Below are 19,887 nucleotides of genomic sequence, written 5' to 3'. Positions count from 1 at the left end.
AAGCAAATCGCCTCTGTGGCAGTATTTTACATCAGAACAAATGAATCAATTCTCATTATCAATCAAACTGTGGAACCTGGCAAATATCAGGACAGATAATATGAATCCTCTAATTATTCATAACATTTCTCTAATATCCCAAATGAGCTTTTTCAATTCGGGCAACATAATAAATAACTTGCATAGATTCACTAATTGTATCATTTCCACAGTATTATTGCAATTAGTGCCAACTTCAAGACAATACCATCTGAACTGAAACAAAGTAAAAAAAACAATGTAGAGGTTAAGCAGACAAACATGGATATCAGATCTCTGAGGTGCACACACCAAAACTAAAATGAACATTTGACAGAAATGCAACCCAGTGAAAGTTTCTCTGTAACAAATCCATTTTTAAAAGCTAATAATCTAATCATGTATCCAAAAAGGAAACCGGTTTCAGTTTTATAGTGGTCAATTTTTCTTAAATGCAGTTTAACCTCAATGAGCTCCGTCAAGTTGCCAAAAAAACAACCACACACCATGTAGAACGAGTCCAGTCAACTGGACTAGGTTCAGTTTCTTGAAAATGTTACTCTAAAACCATTAGTGGTTTAAGAAGGTCCGTAAAAGTATAGTGTGTAAAAATGACTGGCATCTAGTGGAAAAGGTGGATAAGTAGTCATTTGTAAATGGGCAGTGGCCAAAATTCTTCCAAACGGGGCTTTAGCGCTTGTCAACAAGCAGTAACGTACGCGCTTTTGCATCAGTCACCAAAAATCTCCTATAACACCATAAAAACATGCTGGATTGTCACTAGTTGCCTTTTTTTTTTTTTTAAAGAGTCGCTGGAGGGGTCTGAAAACTCAAACAAGTGAGCTAAAGTTACAAAGTTGGCTACAAACTGACTTGTGCATTGGTGTATTCAGTGTACCAGGAAACTGCAGTTTCAAATGTAAACTGCGATTAAACGCAGACATATTTTTAACGCGTTGGGTTTTCTGTAATTACTGTATTTTTTTTAGATTACTTATATAGACCAAGTTTTTGATGATATATTTTCCTGTCATTGAGCATTTGATCTTATTAAACGCTGCACCTTTTACCTAAAATGGCTCACCATTTCCCTCAGAACTAAAGAATCTCTTCTGGATGTGAGCAAAACATCTTGAAGAAACTAAACCCAGTGCAGCTGACATGACTCAACCTGTGTTTGGGGGGAAAAAAAAAAACCTCCCCAGACAAAGGACCACAAGCTTCACTAAAGCCCTTCTTTAAAGATGCAGTGGATTGCATTTCTGTTTCTCTGCTAGTCACGGCTCTGTTTTTTTTTTTTGTTTTGTTTTTTTTTTGTTTTTTTAGAAAACTTACACCAAGACATAACAAGTGGCAAACATTATGACCCAATGGACAAGTTGTCTGGATGAATGTCAGTTCTTGTAAATATTAAAAGCACTTTAAATAACACAAACATTAGTCCAGAAGGAACAATCAACAAATATCATCCCTATAAAAAAGATTCTGATCACTTTCAACAGGGGCAATGCTGTAATAAAATTGAAAATTTGTGTTTTAAATACTTAAATAGATATAAAATTTTGTTATCCTTTAACACAAACTGTACACATCTGGCATCAGTACATATAAAAATGACAAGTGCGGTTACTTTAAAAAGGAAACCCTTTGAAGCATCTTTATCAAAAATATGTTGCTTTAGTAGCACTTTTGTTTTTCCATCTATCATTACTTTACAATGCTACATTACACTCCGAGAAGTGAATGAGGTCTTTTTGTCCTGCCAGTCCATCACTGTGCTCCTTTTCATCTTCCACTTTCCATCACTTTCCTCTGGTCTCCATCTGAAAACACTTCCTCATCACCTTCACCCTCCTCCTCAGCCCGCAATCCGCTCGCTCTTTCCTCTTTCATGTCCGCTTCAATCAACTTTTTCTACTTTCCCGATTATCTTCTCCTTAAAGATTGGCAAGATGGCGTCGTCTTCACGTATTTCTTCAAACACCACCCCACAGTCAAACTCATCGCTCACCTTCTTGAAATAATACCTGGAAAAAAAAAAAAAGTGAAGCTTATTTGACTTAAAGAGAATTTATCTACAGGTTATGAAATCTGAAACCAGTTCAGTGTTCGTTTTGAAGGATATCAGCAGTGAAATGTCCCAGTTCATCCCTCGGCTAATAAGAGCTCTAAAACACTCTAAAATGAGCTGTGTGACGGCCGTTCGCACCGGAAATCCCACCTGTAATTTCCTTTCTTTGTAAGCAGTTCTTTGAACTGGCCCAGCGTGACGACCCTCCCTTTGACAGACGTCCTGTACGGTATCAGCTCCTCGCAGAAGTAGTACGCCACTGTAATGTTTTCACACGGCTGCTTTTTAGTGGATTTATGTCTACAAATGAAACACAAAAAACTTCTGTCTCACACCTTTTTTAAACTTGCGTTAATTTGTTTTTCTCAAACAACATTCAACAGCTTATGGAGTTCAAACAGTATCAAAAAGTCCCAGACTACAAAAAACAAAATTGGTAAAAGAAAAACAAAACATGTAATGTACAGAAGTATATTTGTGAGGCTGCAAGACTGGTAAAAATCAGACAAACAGCAACTCTACGAGATGAATGGACATCGTGAGAAATGAGGACCTGGACCTGAAATGTGGACCACCCCCCACCTCCCACATTCCCCTACTGGTTTTCTCATCTGACTGCTTCAACTGGTGCTCGTATCAGTCACAGATATATGGCTGGCACCTAGACGATAGGCACATCAGAATGAATTTCTGGAGCTAGTGGCAGTCCCATATCTCCAATGGATGGATGACAAAGGTCTCCCCCACAGAGCCAGGCCCATTGCAGGGTATCTGAACAACTTGGGACTGGAGAGGATGAAACGGCCTGCTGTCAGTCCAGACCACAACTAAAATGTAGGGTGTGAGTGTTTTTTGGGGCACTACCCACATGTTTAGCTGTGTTGCTACAGTGTTACATCTTGTAAATGTGATGGCTTTCCAACAACATATAATAAACCACCATTATTAATGAAGAGGGAAAATAATCATTAAGAAAAGCTAGAAACTGTTATTTTCTAAGGAGCTATTGGTAACTTATCATTTTAAATGAGTGACTACAGGTTAGGAAAAAAACAGTTTAATTAAAAAATATAAACCGAAATTTTTTTATTTTTCAGAGGCATGCTGTTGAGTAATAATATATCAAGGCCAGAATTCACAGGCAAACTATATCAATTATAAATATATTTAAATGTGTGTCTGTTCAGACAGCATTTATCCATTTTTCTTCTCAGATGGCAGCATGTAAGGCACAAAAAGTGATGCCCAATCACCTTTTTTTGCTTCACAAATCCTCCTCTATAACACGCTGACATCCTGCACATCTACAGATTCAGACTCAGAACTACCAGAGATATCATGGCCAAAAATAAGGTGGAATAAATACACTTAAAAATCAGTTTGCTAAAAAATTTTTGTCCAAACATCGTCTGAACAAACAGAGCTGAAGTAACGTACGGCTAGTTTTCATCACTAAGGCGTATACTCGTCTCCTTCCTTTCAGCAGTGATACACACATCCAAGACTTTGAAAAGCACTGCTCCGAATCAATACAATGGAAAAAATAAACCTTGCAGCTGTGTTGTTATGACGTTACTTTGCTTTACTGCCAAACAATCCCAACCAAATTCCAGCCTGACGGTTATCTTCTGAGATCTGAGGCTCTGCAAGTTTCGGTCAGTAAGTGCAGCTAACTCAGCCCTGATGGGAGGATTCACCCTCTGGGGCTGCAGTGAAAACCGTCTTTCATCTTTCTCTAACACATTTCTCCTCCTCTCTTCATCTGTTTAGCGCCATTCTGAGGAGGCAGTCAAGCATCAAACAGAAACACATTTCTCGCCAAATATATTAAAAAAAAAAAAAAAAACAGATCTGATCTTTATACTCCAGCTAGTCTGCCTCTGCAGGAACACAGAAAACAAACCGCTATTTCCTCTGTGATCATTTTTTTATTATTATTAACTTTTCTGGTTCCCATGGGAAATAAACAGAGCTCAAAGACTGATCATTTATTTATGACAAGGTTGGGGGAGTAATATCCTTTTCCCCATGCTAACAGAAACTGTCTGCCTGCCTGCTGTGTGCAAAAATCAACTATATAAGCACTGCTCAGAATCAATAAGATAAATATTTTACATTGAATGTAGCCATAGCAACAATATTTCTCAAAAACAGGCCATATGTTAGAAAATTTCATTCATCGTGTTGGAAATTTGGTTTGACACCCGTGTCCTGTCGTGTCCTATCATCATTGTGCATTTGTGTTTATTCTGAGTCTAATCCTGCAAACAACAAATAGGAAACAGTGGAAAAGACAGCAGAGACAGATGTAAAGAACTGAGGTGGGGGGAGGGGGTTCTGACATCACTACAGGTGGGGCACAGTGGACATACTCGGGCTCGGAGAGCTCGCTGTCCGAAACGGCGGGCACCACGTTGAGCGGAGGGAACAGTGCAGGCCTGACTGCCGTGCGACCCCTCTGGATCACCTCCATCACATACCTGAGGGACCGAACAACCCCAGTGGTTAGACACACACCGATCCAGGGAGCAGACCTGATGCGTTTCCTTCTGGCCTAAAAACGACTGCGCTACTTCCAAGTCTACAGAAAACCGCCTGGGTTCGTACCTCTGCTTGGGCTGTGAGGCTCCAGATTTAATCTTCTCCTCCTCTAGCCGTCTGCAGACTTCCTCCAGCTGGATGAGGGGGCTGGGAGCTGGGTTGGGAGGCATGGTGGGGTCCTGGATGAAAGGGTGCGATGGCTGCACGTTGCTGCGCAGCTGAGAGCCGAGGCATGGATGCATGGCTCCTGATCTGTCCCCGGAGCTGAGGCGGGATCCCTCATGGCCTGTGGTCCTCTTGGACCCACTGACGCTGCTATATTTAAAGGGAGTCGAAGTTAAACCACTCAGTCACTCACATTTTAATTAAGAGCTCCACATTTCAAAAAATCCGTCTTTATAAGGTAAGAAGAGAAATCTGGCAGCAGTAAAAGAAGCATTTGCTTGTTTCGGAAATGCGAATAGCATTATAAGAATCCACTGTAATCACTGACCCGTACGGACTCCTCTTGTGTTGAACCATTTCTTTCTGTCCTTCCATCAGCCACAAGAGGATCTTCTGGTTTTTCTCCATCTCCTCTGCAGGCGCTGGCACGTCATAGGGCCGCAGTTCTTCACCCTTATTGAAAGCCTTCTTACACTGCGAGCCGCTTTTGCTGTTTGTTGATGAGGGAAAAAAAGAACATAAATTTAAAAAAAAAAAGAAATCACAAGGCAGAATTAAGATGTATATGGCAACAAACAAGTATGAGTTTGCTCCATACCTGCACCCTGCAGGCTCTGAGGGATTGGATCCCATGCCGTCTGCATAGCTGCGAGACTTTGAGCCATAATGGCTCGTCTCCGCGCTCCACGGAGAGCCGCCGTGCACACGCATGGCAGCTTCTGCTTCGACGTGCTCTTTGGGCTTCCCCACCGCTGTGTGATGGATTTGGTGCACGTGTTTGTGGTGGTACAGGTGGCTGGCCTCTCCTTTGAAACCGTGCCTGGTTGGATGTTTACCCTGACCTGACTCGTAGATCCCTTTGACTCCCGGGAAACCGTCTGGGGAGCGTGACTTAGGAGAGTGGCGGCCTGTTCCTGGAGACTGACATCCGGGTGTCTTCATCACCCGCTGGACGTGGTCATCCAAGATGCTCTCAGGGTTTTCCTCGTGAGCGTCTCTGAGAAAAGGACTGCTGTAGGGGATGTCAGCGTAATGGGGGTTGTAATTCTGGGAATAAGCACCAGGGGGAAACCTGTGGCTGGATAATGATGGCGCTACAGTCATGTGGACATCATCACCTTCCTCCTCCTTCAATAAAACACAAAGAAAGATGTAAAAAATAAAGAAATAAATTAAAGAATTTCTTTAATTAATGCACTAATTTCCATATTTCAGTTTAACCCAGGTGGGGTTATTCCACAAGGTTGTACATGTTGTACTTATTCCCACCAGTAGATGGCAGGATTTCACAGCATCACTGATGGGCTGCTTCTTCCTCTTACTGCAGAGGTTCACAGACGAACCAGTAGTGCAAACGTATCAGTATGCACACAACACCTTTCCGCTCTGTATCATGACAAGTGTAGACGATCCAGCTTTAGCTCTGACTGACTGGGACAAAATTGTGCTCTGACACAATCTGCTCCGGGGGGGATTTGCTGGGTGGGGTGCTGCACGCATTCCTAATAGGTTTTGATAAGCAGAGAGACAGAAGAGAAGTGTGAGCAGGGAAAAAGGAAAACAACACCGGATCATGGAGGTTCTGTCTAAACTAGTAATGGTCAGGTTCTAATTTGTTTCACTCCATTAATCTGAGCTGAATATTCACTGACACAAAGCCTCAAGTGGAATAAAATCGACTTAAGCACAGACTTCTTTCTTCCAATCTCAAACTATTTATGTTAGTTATGTTAATTATCACCTAAACTACTTTCTTAGATTTTGGAACTTTTGAAAAGATACTTCAAGTTTATAAAGAAATATTTGCATCTTTAAAACAAATGAAATTTTCCAGACATGATTCTCCCTTCCCCCACTTGGAAAAAAGAAAAAAACTCCTTTCTGCAAACTGGCTTACATGGTGGATGGGAACAACTGTGCCAGAGTAAATGCATGCTCTCTTATCTTGTTATCACCCAATAAAAGTCTGATTCAGACAAGCAATGACTGTGCTGCTCACGAGTCTTTTGGCCAATAATTGACTTACGTAAGCCGCATTCTGTTGCGCTTGCATGTCCATATGGCCCACTGTTCACAAAAATTGCATTAAGGGAAGCCATAATTTCATTCAGGGAGTGCGTGACAGAGCTGTGGCAAAATGATGTGGTACTTTACATCCTCATGAAGGCAGAATGTGGATTTTTTTTTTCTAAACAGCAATAAAAAGGAGCACATCCTTTTTTTTTCTAAACATGTTGGTGGATATTTGAATCGGATTATTATCATACCTCATATTATTTCTAAAGCGCTACAATCTAAGCTCACATTTTGTTCTCCAGATGCCATTTAATCCTTCCTTCCAGGTTTCCATAAAGCAAACCTAAAGCTCTGTGATGGCTATGTCTCTCCTTTCAGGGCCAGCCATGTAAATGGTCCACCTAGAGACTTACTACCTGGCACTGTGTACTGAAGGAGATTTCAGCCGTGGTAACAGTAACCTTTTCATCGCCGTTCAAGAGGCATCAAACAGGCTGCTCACTGTTCCCGGCTTACGAGTGGCCGAGCGTGCAGGTGCTCCATCTGATTCAACGACAAAGCCAGACTGCTGACAGGCCAAAGACTGAATTCTCCAAACAATTCACGGGGCTTTTTTAGCCCTTAACTCAAACGGCTGGCCGCGCAGATTTCATTAAGGCCAGACGGATTTAAGTCTCCTTTGTTTCTGAACATTTTAAAGTCCGATGGCCAAGTGTACACCTCACTGTCTGGCTTGGTAACAACCTCCACTTGCATCTACTGATGCTCTACAACCTGGTTTTCATTAGTCCACTTACAGTCAGCCATGTGCTTATCGTTTTATTAAAAGTAATTAGTTATAGGAAGACTCTTTTATACTAACATTTACATGACTAAGACTTAAAACAATATCTTTAGAACTATCATACTTCTTTTGGAAGCTGAAACCAGCTTTTCTTGATAAGTTTTATGTTATTCAAAAAGAGATCAAAACATTTTTTTTCTTTCTTTTTGACTGTAATATTTTTTAGCTGCTGTGGCACCGATCATAACACGTGCACTACATGTGTTGAATGAACAGCAGAGAGGAAGCAGCTCTGAATCGCAGCGTAATATCTGTGTACCAGTTCCCTTCATGCTCTGCCTCGGTTGTATTATGTTTAACAGAGTCAAAAGGAATCGCTCTTGAATGTGAACCTCTGCAGCAGCTGCTCCTTCTACCCACGTAGCACTTGAAAGGAAAGTGCTTTAAAAATCCTTAACTGGTACGAAAAAAACGAAGAGATCATACCAGTTGTACTCTCTTCAGCCGCTCCTCTAGTTTCTCCTCAGCCACCCGCTCCCTCAGCACGCCCTCCAGCCTCCTGATAAGCTCTGCGGCAAACCTTTCCGGCTCCACGTGTATATCCCTTGGAATCCGGTTTGTACGCTGTAAAGGGGCAAAAAAATGTCAAGCTGTAAGCACTCTGTGGATTTTTTTTTTTTTGGGGCACATTTTACCACCCTGACCCGCTCACATCCTGTCGGTTATCAAATGAAAGAACTTAAACACAAACGGGAAACATGAACATGGACAGTGTTTAATATTTACCTTCCAAACCGATAAAATGTCAATTAGCCCTGAACAAGATGTCACCACAAATGAATACTTTTTTTTTTCTGTTCATGGACATTTAACCAAACATAATTCTGTCAACTTGATGGTGGTGTTAGTCTCCGCATCATAAAAATATAATTTACAGAATAAGGATGTCTTTGTCTGCCAGGACATCTGCATCAATCCAGACTAGATTTAAGAACGCCCTTTTCATCCCAGTTTGCATTTTTTTTTAGCAGATATGTAAACAAACTAAACATGGCAATAAAAAAAATACTAATTCTAAACAAAACATTTAATTCCTTCAATAAACCCTCCGTTAATGCGCTTTTTTTTTTTTTTTTTACTGACAAAAGAAAGAAACTGTGCAACAATCATAATTATTTAAAGCTGTGAATCCCTGATTTGAAACTGTTTTAATGGGAAGAAAAGTAAGAAGAAAAAAAGATCAGAAAACAGAGTAACATATTCAACTAAACATTCCCAAACCCCGACATTCTTCCTCGAGTAAAAGAAGTCACGATTCTTTTGTTTGGATAGGAAAATGTGAGAGATGTGGTTAAGGGATTTGCACTCAACTATGCAGTCAAGTCATACATCCTAATAGGACGCTATGTGTGGAGTTTTAATTTGACTCTTTATTCCCAGGTCTAATTAGGGCCGGGGTTTTCCTACCAGGAGACAGCCTGAGCTGCAGATGGAGGCATCAGGCTGTCACAGGGGAGGATTCATGTCTGCTAGGCTTCAGCGCACACAGCTTAGGAAGGCATCAAGCTGCATTTAGACAGCCTTCTTTTTCACCATCAGCTATTCTTATACTCCATCACAGGCTCTGCGACACAGCACAGCTTAAATATGCACATCTCCGACAATGGAGCAGAGGAACAATAAGCAGAGACAGACAGCTGCGGAGAGGGAGAGAGGTGTAGAGGCGGAAAGTGAGAGGGAAGGGGAAATAACCCATGAATAACTCACTGGAAAATGAGGTAGTGGCACTCGCCCATTTGCTTTGGCACTTTCGTGCATCTCCCGGCGATGCTGTTTGCGGTGTCGGTACGGTGGAACCCCATCTCTGGAATTCACAACAAAGACATTTTCATAAAACATCCTCATGAATAAACACCAGAAGCAGCTCTGAAGTTAAAAGCTTCTCATGCATTTTTGCCTAAAACAAACACCTAACAAGTTGCGGTTATGCCATGCCGCAGGACGGGTATCCTCACAGGATTACGGTGTCTCTGCCACACCACAAGTGGTCTTTCAGATCACAGCAACATGTGTATATCACACGCACCAGTTCTGTAATGCTGTGTGGTGTTGGTCATACTGGTTTCACACTCTCCTCTGCTGAAAGCTCTGGAGCAATTAGCTGATAACAGCCTCTAATCCATTCAGCTTCAAATACATTTTGGTCCAGCTGTGCGAGCTTTGAAGGCTCTTTGGCTCAATTCCCCAGCACAATCTCTGCAACTGGAACACATTTTTCAAATCTTTCTTAAAAAGCACAAGGCTGACTGACTCATTAACACGCCGCAGAAATCCAAGTTCTGCTTAAATGAAACCAAATCACTGAACACCTATGTTTTGGATTCTTGCTCTGCTGCTGCTGCTGCTGCAAGGTATTTTGGGGATTTCAGATCAGCATTTAAGAGAAATTCTTAGAGACCTTGTAGCAGGTAAGTTGGATTAAAAAGTGAAATTCTGCAGCCAATTACACCTCAATATTTAGGGGATGCCAAATGATGTGCTTTTTCTTTAAAAGCAAAATGTTAGAGTTAAGGACTGATGTAGTGATGTAACAACTCCATGCAAAAAAGTCTTTAAAAGGTGTTGGTGTGATGGGTTGATACGTACACACTGCTGTCTGTGAGGGAAAGTGTGTCTGCGTCACTGGACATGCTCTGCTGCTCACTATCATTGGCACTGGTGACCGGAGCCATAACATGACCGGTGTTGACATAGTATGGGTTGACGGGCTCCCGACATGGCACATGCCTGGCAGGAAAAAAAAGAACAAACACAGAAAATGCTGAAAATCAATTTTATGCACAGAAATAAGTCATAATGTAAAATAAAAAACACACAAAAAAAACAACAGTTCACAGCTTGGATGTAGCAGAAAATGATCAAATTTACCAAATGTCTTTTTTCCAATGAGACTGAATATAGGTGAAATAGTGCTTGATAATGCTGGGCCCTGAGCAACAAATAAGTCCTTAATGCTTTTTGGCCAATGCAAACAATTAGGTGGATACATTCTTGATAAATGGTGCACACAACTTAATTACTATCTCTAAGTGCATCAACTGGTCAGTATGTATTCTCGTGTCTAGTTCCCTGACTCCTTTCTGTTGGCCTAACTTAAATAAACAGACATTTATTCATTTCAGCACAGAAAATTCAATCCAGAAATAGCACACAGAAATATAACCGTCCTCCTCATGTGGAAGAACGGTCTTCAGAAAGATGGAGAGACTTCATTTAACACCATTCACAGCCAGTGACTTTGCAGAACACACTTCTGAAAGGGCTTTGTATACATGAATTATGGATGGTAGGCATCATTATTCTTTATTCAAATTGGAATTCCCTGAAGCCTTTACCGTGAGCTTTCTGCCTGCTTGGCATGCAGAGGCACCAAGAGTTCAAATTAAACCTTTGTGACCGACTGATCTTCATTAGCATCAACATTCAACTGCGGATGATTACGGCGGCAGGTTGGTAAAGAGGAGGCATCCGTGTAAAAATACAGTTGGGATTGTGGTGAATATGGCAACATTTTTCATGTGAATAAAAACAGCAAGGTCAAAAGGAAGCTCTAATGCGGTTGTTTGATCAAATATAGATCAGGCAACACGACACACAGAGATCAGCCAGTTCATTAAAGTACTAGAATTGACTCTCATACACATGAAAGATACTCCACGTAAAAAGCAGGCACCAAGTTCATTCATTCATTCATTTTCTGAACCCGCTTAATCCAAATAAGGGTTGCGGGGAGCTGGAGCCTATCCCAGCAGCCTTCGGGGCAAGAGGCAGGGCACACCCTGGACAGATCACCAGGTCATTGCAGGCTGCCACAGGTTCAATTTTTAAGTAGTTGGATGAAAGTTCAAGTACATCAATATAAATGTAACTTATTTACAAATGACACAATGTTTATAAACATCTTGTCAGTGTTTAAAGTGCCCATAGTATGTCAACTTTTTTGGTTTATAGTTTTGTATTAAATAGGACAGATTTACATGATTTATTGGTCATAAAGTACAATGTTTTTCCGATGTGCACATTTCTGGAACAGCTCGTCACTTTTTCACTGAAACACTTAGTTTTATGTGATGTTTCTTCAAGAACCCTCTCTGAAAGTCCAGTCTCATCTGATTGGTCGGTTCACTTGTTTAAAAAGGTAAAATACAAATGTTAAACTACCGGATGTTCTCTTTATTTAAGGCACGACGGGGCTAATTTAAGGCAGATGAGTTTCACAGTAACACTAGGACTATAAACAAGGTGTTTCAGGTTGTTCATGTCCTCAAGAAGATGTATGTAGCTGCTTCCTGCTTTTTTTTTTTTTTTTTTATCTCAAGGAAAATGAAAAAAAAAAACAAAAAAAAAAACCCCTGCAGCCACAGACTGCCAAAGTGATCAAAAGGCTAGTGGAGAGACATTATGTTTACATGTAGTCCAGTAGAAATATTGCCCTCAACTTTTTCCGTTGTCACTCCAAAGATTTTTAGTAATAAAAATCTCAAAAGTTAATTTATGGTTACTCAAAGTATGTCTCAAATTCCCTCTTACAAAAAGACTGTTTGAGTGTTAAAATTACTCAAAGGCAACAACAACTTTAAAGTCACCAAAAAATGAAATGTAGCCTTTGAAAGTTACGTCCCCCTCTAGAATAAGAACAAAACTGAGCTGTTCTCGTTTCAAAACTCTCCCCAAACATTAATGACTATAAAGGCCATTCTCTTTCAAGTCACTTCATTTCTCCAAGCTGATCTGAAAGACTATTTAATGTCTTCTGTTGCCTGTCTCTGAAGGGATCTGACAACTGTTGTAAAATTTAGTCTCACAAAAGCCCACAGGGCGATGCTAAGAGGCTATTTAAAAATGAAGCGCGTCTTTTTGTAATTCCAGCCAAATGCTTGATTGCTAAAATAATGATGTGAAAATAAGCACAAAACTCTGCCTCACGCAAATTTTAACATGTTCTTTATTGTTTGCCAAGCAGATCTTCACATGCACATGGCTGAAATGCCTGTGGTGTATGCCCTTTTTTTTTCCCCTTCTTTTCTTTTGGCCTACATTTCAGAGAAGATTTCAAGCACTGATCTCTAACAAAAGTGCCTTTGGTTATGTTTTCAAAAATCTTACTTGTGCAAACAAGCATTTGCATTTTGCAGATATCAACTCTAAAAGTTACAAGGCCACGCTGGAGAATGAGATGAGACTCAACAAGCGAGCCGAGCAGGAAAAACTAGCTGAAGTGTGCAAGCTGCAAAGGCCGTGGAAGATCTGATTTCCGTCCGATGATTGTATTTTAATAGACCAAAATCAGGATTTGTTCTGTGTCTGCTACAGAGTGCAGCACTGTGCAGGGTGTTTTTGTCACAGACAGGGTTTTATCTGGAAGGTATTGTCTGTCTGTCAGCTGATGTGAATTCCTGTCCCTCATCATAACACTGGTGCTGCAAAAAGAGAGGTCAAATATGGGAACGTCTTTCTGCAGTGTCTCATCAAGAGGAAATTGAAATTATTCTGCTGCAGACAACCATTACAGGGAATTAAAAAAAAAAAAAAAAAAAAGCTGCCATCACATTAAGATTATGCCTGCCACAGCTGGACTCCTCAATTCGAATTATCCTTAATTCTCTGTTAAAGATGCAATCTTTTTACATAACAAGATTTACAAGTTCATTTGCAGTCAGTAGTTTTGGTTGTAGGAGAAAGAACTGACTTCTGTTTTCATCCTATTTCTCATTGCTACACTTTCATTTCCAAATACATGTAACATTCCCACTTTCAAGAGGTTTATTTAGCAAAACTAGAATTTCCTGTGCAGAATTTAAAACAAGCATGAATCCACGTACTGGTCTGGATACTCAGAGGGTTCAAAACAGAAAATATTACTGAAATATTCCATCAAACTGCAATCATGTGTAGTACATTTAATATTGGCAACATAATGACCCGTACACCATTCATCTCTTTCTGCCTTCTTTGCCTTTACTTGTTCACTTGCTCTGCCAGTTTATTGAAAAACGAACTTCCACTAAATCCCATATTTTTCCTTTTAGAATATCTTTGTCATCATTTTTTTTTGTCTCAGTGAAAGCCTGATCAATTAAACCAAATGTTTTAATCTGATAGTGAGGGACATTTTAAACCTTTTCATGATCATATCAGCAAGAAGAAACTAACCATGTATATGCTCATTCTGTGTTTGTGGTATATGTTGTTTCAGCGCATGCTTGAACCAAGAGGGGGTGAAGTGATGTCATGAATTTTGGGTAAAAATTGGAAAAACGGAACTGCAATGTAGCAAAGAAAATATTTTGGTTGGAAACTGGAAGAGTTAAGGATTATGAAGCATGTCAATGGTCAAGGGGTTCAAAATAATATACAAAAAAACCCATCATCTTCTGAATTACCGCACTTTGTGCATGTCAAAACATTACGATCACGATAAATCATTCCTTCTTGTGAATGAACATCTGACCAGAATCACTTTATCTATTATCCATGGAATAATGTCAGCTATCTGATTGATTTATTTCAATATTTGTCCGTGTAAACATAGCGATGAGTTTGGATATCAGGATCCTGAAGCTAAAGCAGCTAAATCTCATAACAATGAAATTAATACTATAGGTGGACCTGAGCAACATGCCAGCTATTTGATATCATATATGAGTAACAGGATTTCATGTACTTAAAAAAAATCTTTTTTTTTTTAATAAAGAATAAAATCTTGTAGGAACTTAAAAACTCAGCTGAGTGTTGTACATGCACCAGATCAAGTTTCACAGTGCTGTGCTGCAGACTCAAGCTGCATCTCCACTGTAAATAGTTAATGAAGTTGAGAAATGTTGAAGACGTGAAAATGAAGTTCAAATGAAAATTAAGTTGTACCATAAATATCTAAAAACACTAACTGAATCATCTCCGTGGTTTAATATCTCTGCCAGTAATTTAATCCTTTTTTTTTTAACTCCTTAAGAAACTGGATAGACATCTAGCCCAGAAATGTGATATCCAGTTTATTTTATTTACCTGAAAGCCTGTCCTGATCAACACAGATCATTAGCAAGTGTCATTTTCATCTTTCATCTTTTCAGTTAGTGCCAGAAAGCCCTGTCAAATAGCTTAGAGTAGTTTCAAGTCAAGAGTTGAGATGATATTCTGCAGGTTTGTTGAGCTTGGAACAGTTAAACATGTAAACAGGTCAATTAAAATCTAATTCATGAAGCTGGACTGATTGGAATGAATGAAACTGAATATGTTAAAAGTCAGCATCCAAAAGCACTTTAATCTGTTTGGCTGAAGTTAGCAAGGATATAAATTATGCAAAGCAGTCCTAGTTAGGTTAAAAAGTCTCAAGGGGAAGATAAGTCAGTCTTTAAGATGCAGCTGAGAGATAGATACCGCTCAATCCAGCTCGGTAGCACCAATGAACAAGCACACTTATAAAAACTACTTATTAATACTGATCAGCTAATTGTTTATTTTCCTAAAAACAATGCCTACAAATATGAAGAAAAAGGAAAAAGAAAGGTAAATCATTTTGTTAAATCATTCACAAGTCCTTTCCAACAAAAGCCAGTCCAGTGGGAAAACACAACTCCCAGAGTGCTTACACAAAAGAAATAACGATCTCTCCTCCAACCTCCACACAGCAGGTAAAGTAGCCTCTTTAACTTCTGACACTTCCTCACCACCTGAGGTTCAGACGTTTGACTTCACACGGCATCATCTCTGCTGTCTCTGGTGCAACACTCCCATTCTGTTTTCATCTCAATCTCTACGGCAGCGCTCATGCTGGTGTGGGGTTACGGGTTTATTTCTAATTCAGCAGTTTGCAGAGAAAAGCTGTGCAACTTGAGCTGAGGTGAAGCTTTTATAGATTGCTGGGAGGATTTACCTGTACTCGTGACGGTCCTGAAATCTCGAGCTGCTGGCAACTCGCTGCGGCACCGTCTCCATTAAGAGTTTCTGAGTGAGCTGGCTGCTTGGTGTGGGGTCGCACTCAGACGGCTCCTCTGCCCCTTGGTCGCATCTCCATTCCTCATATTCGTTTAAAGTCGGTAAATAACTTGATAGTCCCTTTCCATTTGCGGAAACGGAGCTCTGGTCGCTGTACAGCTTGGGGCTCTCTCCTCCGGTCCGCGTGTATTCCAAATAAATGTCGGACTTTAGGAAGAGCGGATAGGTGTTTTCCTCCATTATAGTCTGTATCTCAGTCTGAGACTGGTCAAACATTGCCGGATCAATGTGCAGCCTCATCAAACAGTCTTTGATAAAGGACTTGGTGGCTGGTTTGATCTGTCTGGAGACAATGCCATTGTTGTCCAGGATGTACTTCTTATAGATGGCTTTCGCTAGTTTGACCTTCTTCTCCTCGTTTCCCTCATTACCTTCGAGTTTGCGAAAGCCGCTGCAAGCAAACCAGAAGTCCAACATGTCTGCGCACTCCTCCTGCTTGAGGAACTTCCTAAACAGATGGATGCCATCCTGGTCATCCAGGAGGGAGTGAAGAGACTCTGCCCATTTTAAGTAGGGTGGTGTTGGTGAAGCGCTGCCCTCTGGCTCGTAACCCAGATCCAAGTCAGATCGCCTGGGCGTCGCCACAGACGCGTCACATTTAAGGCTCTCATTCTTCAAGGAGAAGCTGAGGCAGCTGTGCTGGCGGCCATCACTGCAAACCAGCTCTCCCTCTTCCCCAGGGACTGGAGGTCTGGGAGCGTCCTCCGTAAAGCTGCCTCCCAGGTCTGCTATGTAGCCCCTCTTGTCGCTTATGCTCATACTCCCGGCATCCATATGCCACGTCCCCGTACAGCCCACAACGCACGACCACTCGATCCAGAATTCTACTTATGCCGCTGCGAAAAAACTCCTGCAAGGGAGGAAAACATAATGAGATGCAGCTCACATCACTGGGAAGCAGAGCATTGCTAACCATGTCATGACTGTCGTGCCACTGTAGAAGAAATTAAAAAGATCAGCAGAGGTACAAATGTCCTCTGAAGATGTCAGGATGACCTATTAAGCTTGCTGCAAGCATATTTTCATTTCATGCTGGCCAGTTCCTCTCACATCAGGGTGGCTTTGGCAGAAGTTAAGACTGATAGAAATGGATCATTTCCAAGTTTAGAGGTCAAAGTCTCTTTAAATGACAGCAACAGACTGATGTGTAAGGAAACGCTAAGTGTATCAGAACAAAAAGGCTGGATATAAAGACACTAAATCTTAGGTCCTTCTTTTCCCTGCTACCTTTTCACAGTGTATACCCTTGCTTAAAATGCTTATTCTTTTGTAATTATAACTAATTTTATCTGTATATATATATATATATAAATAAATAAATACATAGATAAAAATCAATGTTATATTGAATGGATCAGACTCAGATCTTCTGACTCAGACTCACACAGGGAAAGACTTTTCAGGTTTATTTTGCCTGTGTTATTCTGTAAATATGTAAATTGATTAAAACAGAAATCAAACATTGCAACAACACTAACACACACATCTCAATCTCAAATTGCTGTCAACCAGAATTGTTTTTTTTTAATATGCAATAATTTAACAACTCAAATACAAGCCAGAAATTTACAATGTAATACCCAGAGGAGCTGTGTGACTCTGAATCAGAGAGGAGACTGGACATGGTGCTGACTTCATGTTCATTTCATGACTATTGTAACTGGGTAATATCCAAGTGGGCTTATATTAAATATGAAAATAAAACAGGTGACTTTTTTAAGGAAATCACAGGGAGTCTGCACATTGCTGTCATCTCTTGTTGAATTCCCAGCACTGTGAGCATGTCTGGCGCATAGGTTACTGGTTTGATTCTGCAGACACTGCCTCGAGATCTGGTGCAAAACACAGCAAGTGAGTGAGCTTCTCGATAACGTGTTTAACACAGCCTACTTCTACCTAATCATTGAAAAAGGTAATTGACAAAACAACTTTAAGGACTGAAGATAAATCTGTTTACTTTTCAATGCAGCAAATGGTTTCCAAAGTCAGCATTTTTACATAAATTTTAATGGGAATATTTACTCACTCTCTTTGGCAGCTGCATTTCTGTTCATACACGGATGTTTGAATGAATAAGATTTTTTTAAAAATTACCATTATCAAGCAAATACCCCCAGAAATGTGAAAATGTAAGAATAATCTGGAAGACCTTTTATACAGCGGGGATATATTCTGCGAAACATCTGCAAACCTGAGCAGAAGATTAAATCTAAGCTCATTACGCTTTTCCAATGTGGTTTTATAGTCCACAGGCATTCTTATATTTGACAGCAGCATGGATATGGTGTAGTATTAATGTCCTCAGTAATAACCTACTGATTCATATGCACAGGGCATATCATTACTTCACACAGCTATTCCAGCTACATCTGAATCAGTATTAGCATCATCATGATGAATTCACTTGGGGTTTGCAGCACCAGTTCAAAAATGGAGCAGCCTTAAGTCTCTTCACTATTAGCTGACAGGAGCATTGCTTTAAATGATTGGCTACCGTATTGATCCTCTTGCCATATTAGAATTTTAATTAATTCCCCAGCTGTTACTATTAAGGCAATATCAGCTGCGCAGTGATGAAGATATTAGGAGAAAGAATTTATCAAGGACATATTTTTGCTCCTTGTATATTCAAAGCATTTTCTTCTGTACAGCTTATATGACTAAGCTTCCCAGATGCAGTGTCAAAATTTAATTTTAGGTCTAATATAGCAACAGCTGACTGTTTAAATTCACACAGAAACCACTATTTCTTGACAGCTGCTGCCAGATTCAAATCCTAGTGGGGGAAAAAAACAGAAAGCTGAGCACACAACCCTGACTTCATTTTACATTTTTTTTGGTCAAAATGACTTTCCTATTTATAGGTATGAGCACTTGTTGAGTCTAATAGGATTAAAAAAATGAATGCTAGGGAATGAAAAAAAAAGATTTTACAGCAGGCAGCAGGGTTTACTCAAGCTGTGATTTTTTTTTTTTTTTTTTTTTTTATGAGAAATCTTTTTAATGGTTGCCAGCACCTCTCCCTTTAGGGCACACCCACTCTCTGTCTGGTCCAATACAGATAAAAATCATTACCCTGATTGAACAATGAGGCTGTAAAGACAAAACTGGCAGCGGTGCTCATCTGCTGCACAGTCCTGAAGTGTGAGCAGCACGTGCACCGTGCATGCAGCCGGATGTGCAGAAATTAAAAAAGAAAATCACAATCGTACAAGAAGTGTATGAAACCGTTCAGCTGAAGTTAAAATGCTGTGAAACTAATCATATTGGGGGGAGAGATGCGTCACTGCAGGATGATGTGAGAGGATGGAGCATCGGCACGAGACGCTCGTGCAGCGGGGCTCATTCTGCCATCACAGCTGTGTGAGGAACCAGGCGCGAGCCGGGTTCTGGACATGTTCTCTGCCTCCCCTCCCTCTCTCTCTCTGAAACTGTATCTTTTGAAGTGAGCCTCTCATCAGATTCATGTCTTGGCCTCTCCAGAATGAGCGGAACAGCAGCAGAGAGTGGGGGAGGGGAGCTAGAAACAAACTCCATATACACACACACTCACACACACACACACACACACACGCAGCCAGGCCTTTCAGTAACCGATCGACAAGTGCACAACTTTGTCACACTATTAACATCCGTGTTTTATGAGCGAACAGCTGCGAAAACTAAGCGGAATTCGACACGAGCGCGAGCGTTTCCCCGCGCCGTCAGAGGAACGCAGCGGGAACCCCGCACCGATTCCCGAACACATTTCCACGCAGCAAAGCGATGATCTATTTCCCGACTACCGCAATCCCAATCTATGAGCAGGGGGGTGGGAGGAGAAAAAAAGTGACATATACTTAACCGGTGGAAATGTTCCGGCTGCTTTCTGGTGCATCGGACAGTCGGGCCGACACAAGTCACAGCAAACAGTGTCATAGTTCCGAAGTGCAGGACTTTAAAAATAACAAAGACAGTCCGCTCTCCACCTCTCCATGGCTGTCTCTTTACTGACTGTGCGAAGCTGAAGCTTCACAGCTGATGATGATGATGATGCACAGCGCCTCGCCCGTTCACTACACAAACTGCCTGTTATTATGATTTACCTTATGTGGTTTCCTCTCCTCCACCTCTCTCTGCCTCAGTGAAACACTGCCTAAGAGTTAAAGTACTTTAATATTTTCATTTAGAAAGAAATCAGATCAGGTCAACAATCAGAGCCAAAAGCTAAAACTCCCTAGTAAATATATGTGCATCA

The 19,887-nt window shown here is 40.7% G+C and overlaps 1 protein-coding gene across 1 annotated transcript; it reads right to left on the bottom strand.

Moving 5' to 3' along the window:
* Nucleotides 1-1,918: 1,918 nt before the first annotated feature.
* Nucleotides 1,919-19,625, bottom strand: axin1 (axin 1; the record flags this gene model as incomplete). Its single annotated transcript, XM_079253295.1, has 11 exons — nt 19,495-19,625; nt 15,529-16,500; nt 10,242-10,382; nt 9,363-9,459; nt 8,082-8,219; nt 5,394-5,923; nt 5,124-5,285; nt 4,697-4,945; nt 4,462-4,569; nt 2,240-2,389; nt 1,919-2,045 (listed from the first exon to the last, which is right to left on the bottom strand). Exons 2-11 carry the CDS (start codon nt 16,422-16,424, stop codon nt 1,919-1,921), a joined length of 2,598 nt encoding a protein of 865 aa, XP_079109421.1. The 5' UTR covers nt 16,425-16,500; nt 19,495-19,625.
* Nucleotides 19,626-19,887: the final 262 nt, after the last annotated feature.

Source organism: Telmatherina bonti (genome assembly GCF_933228915.1).
Source record: "Telmatherina bonti genome assembly, chromosome: 14".
In the NCBI taxonomy this organism is placed as follows: Eukaryota; Metazoa; Chordata; class Actinopteri; order Atheriniformes; family Telmatherinidae; genus Telmatherina; species Telmatherina bonti.
This window is presented reverse-complemented; position numbering and strand designations above follow the sequence as displayed.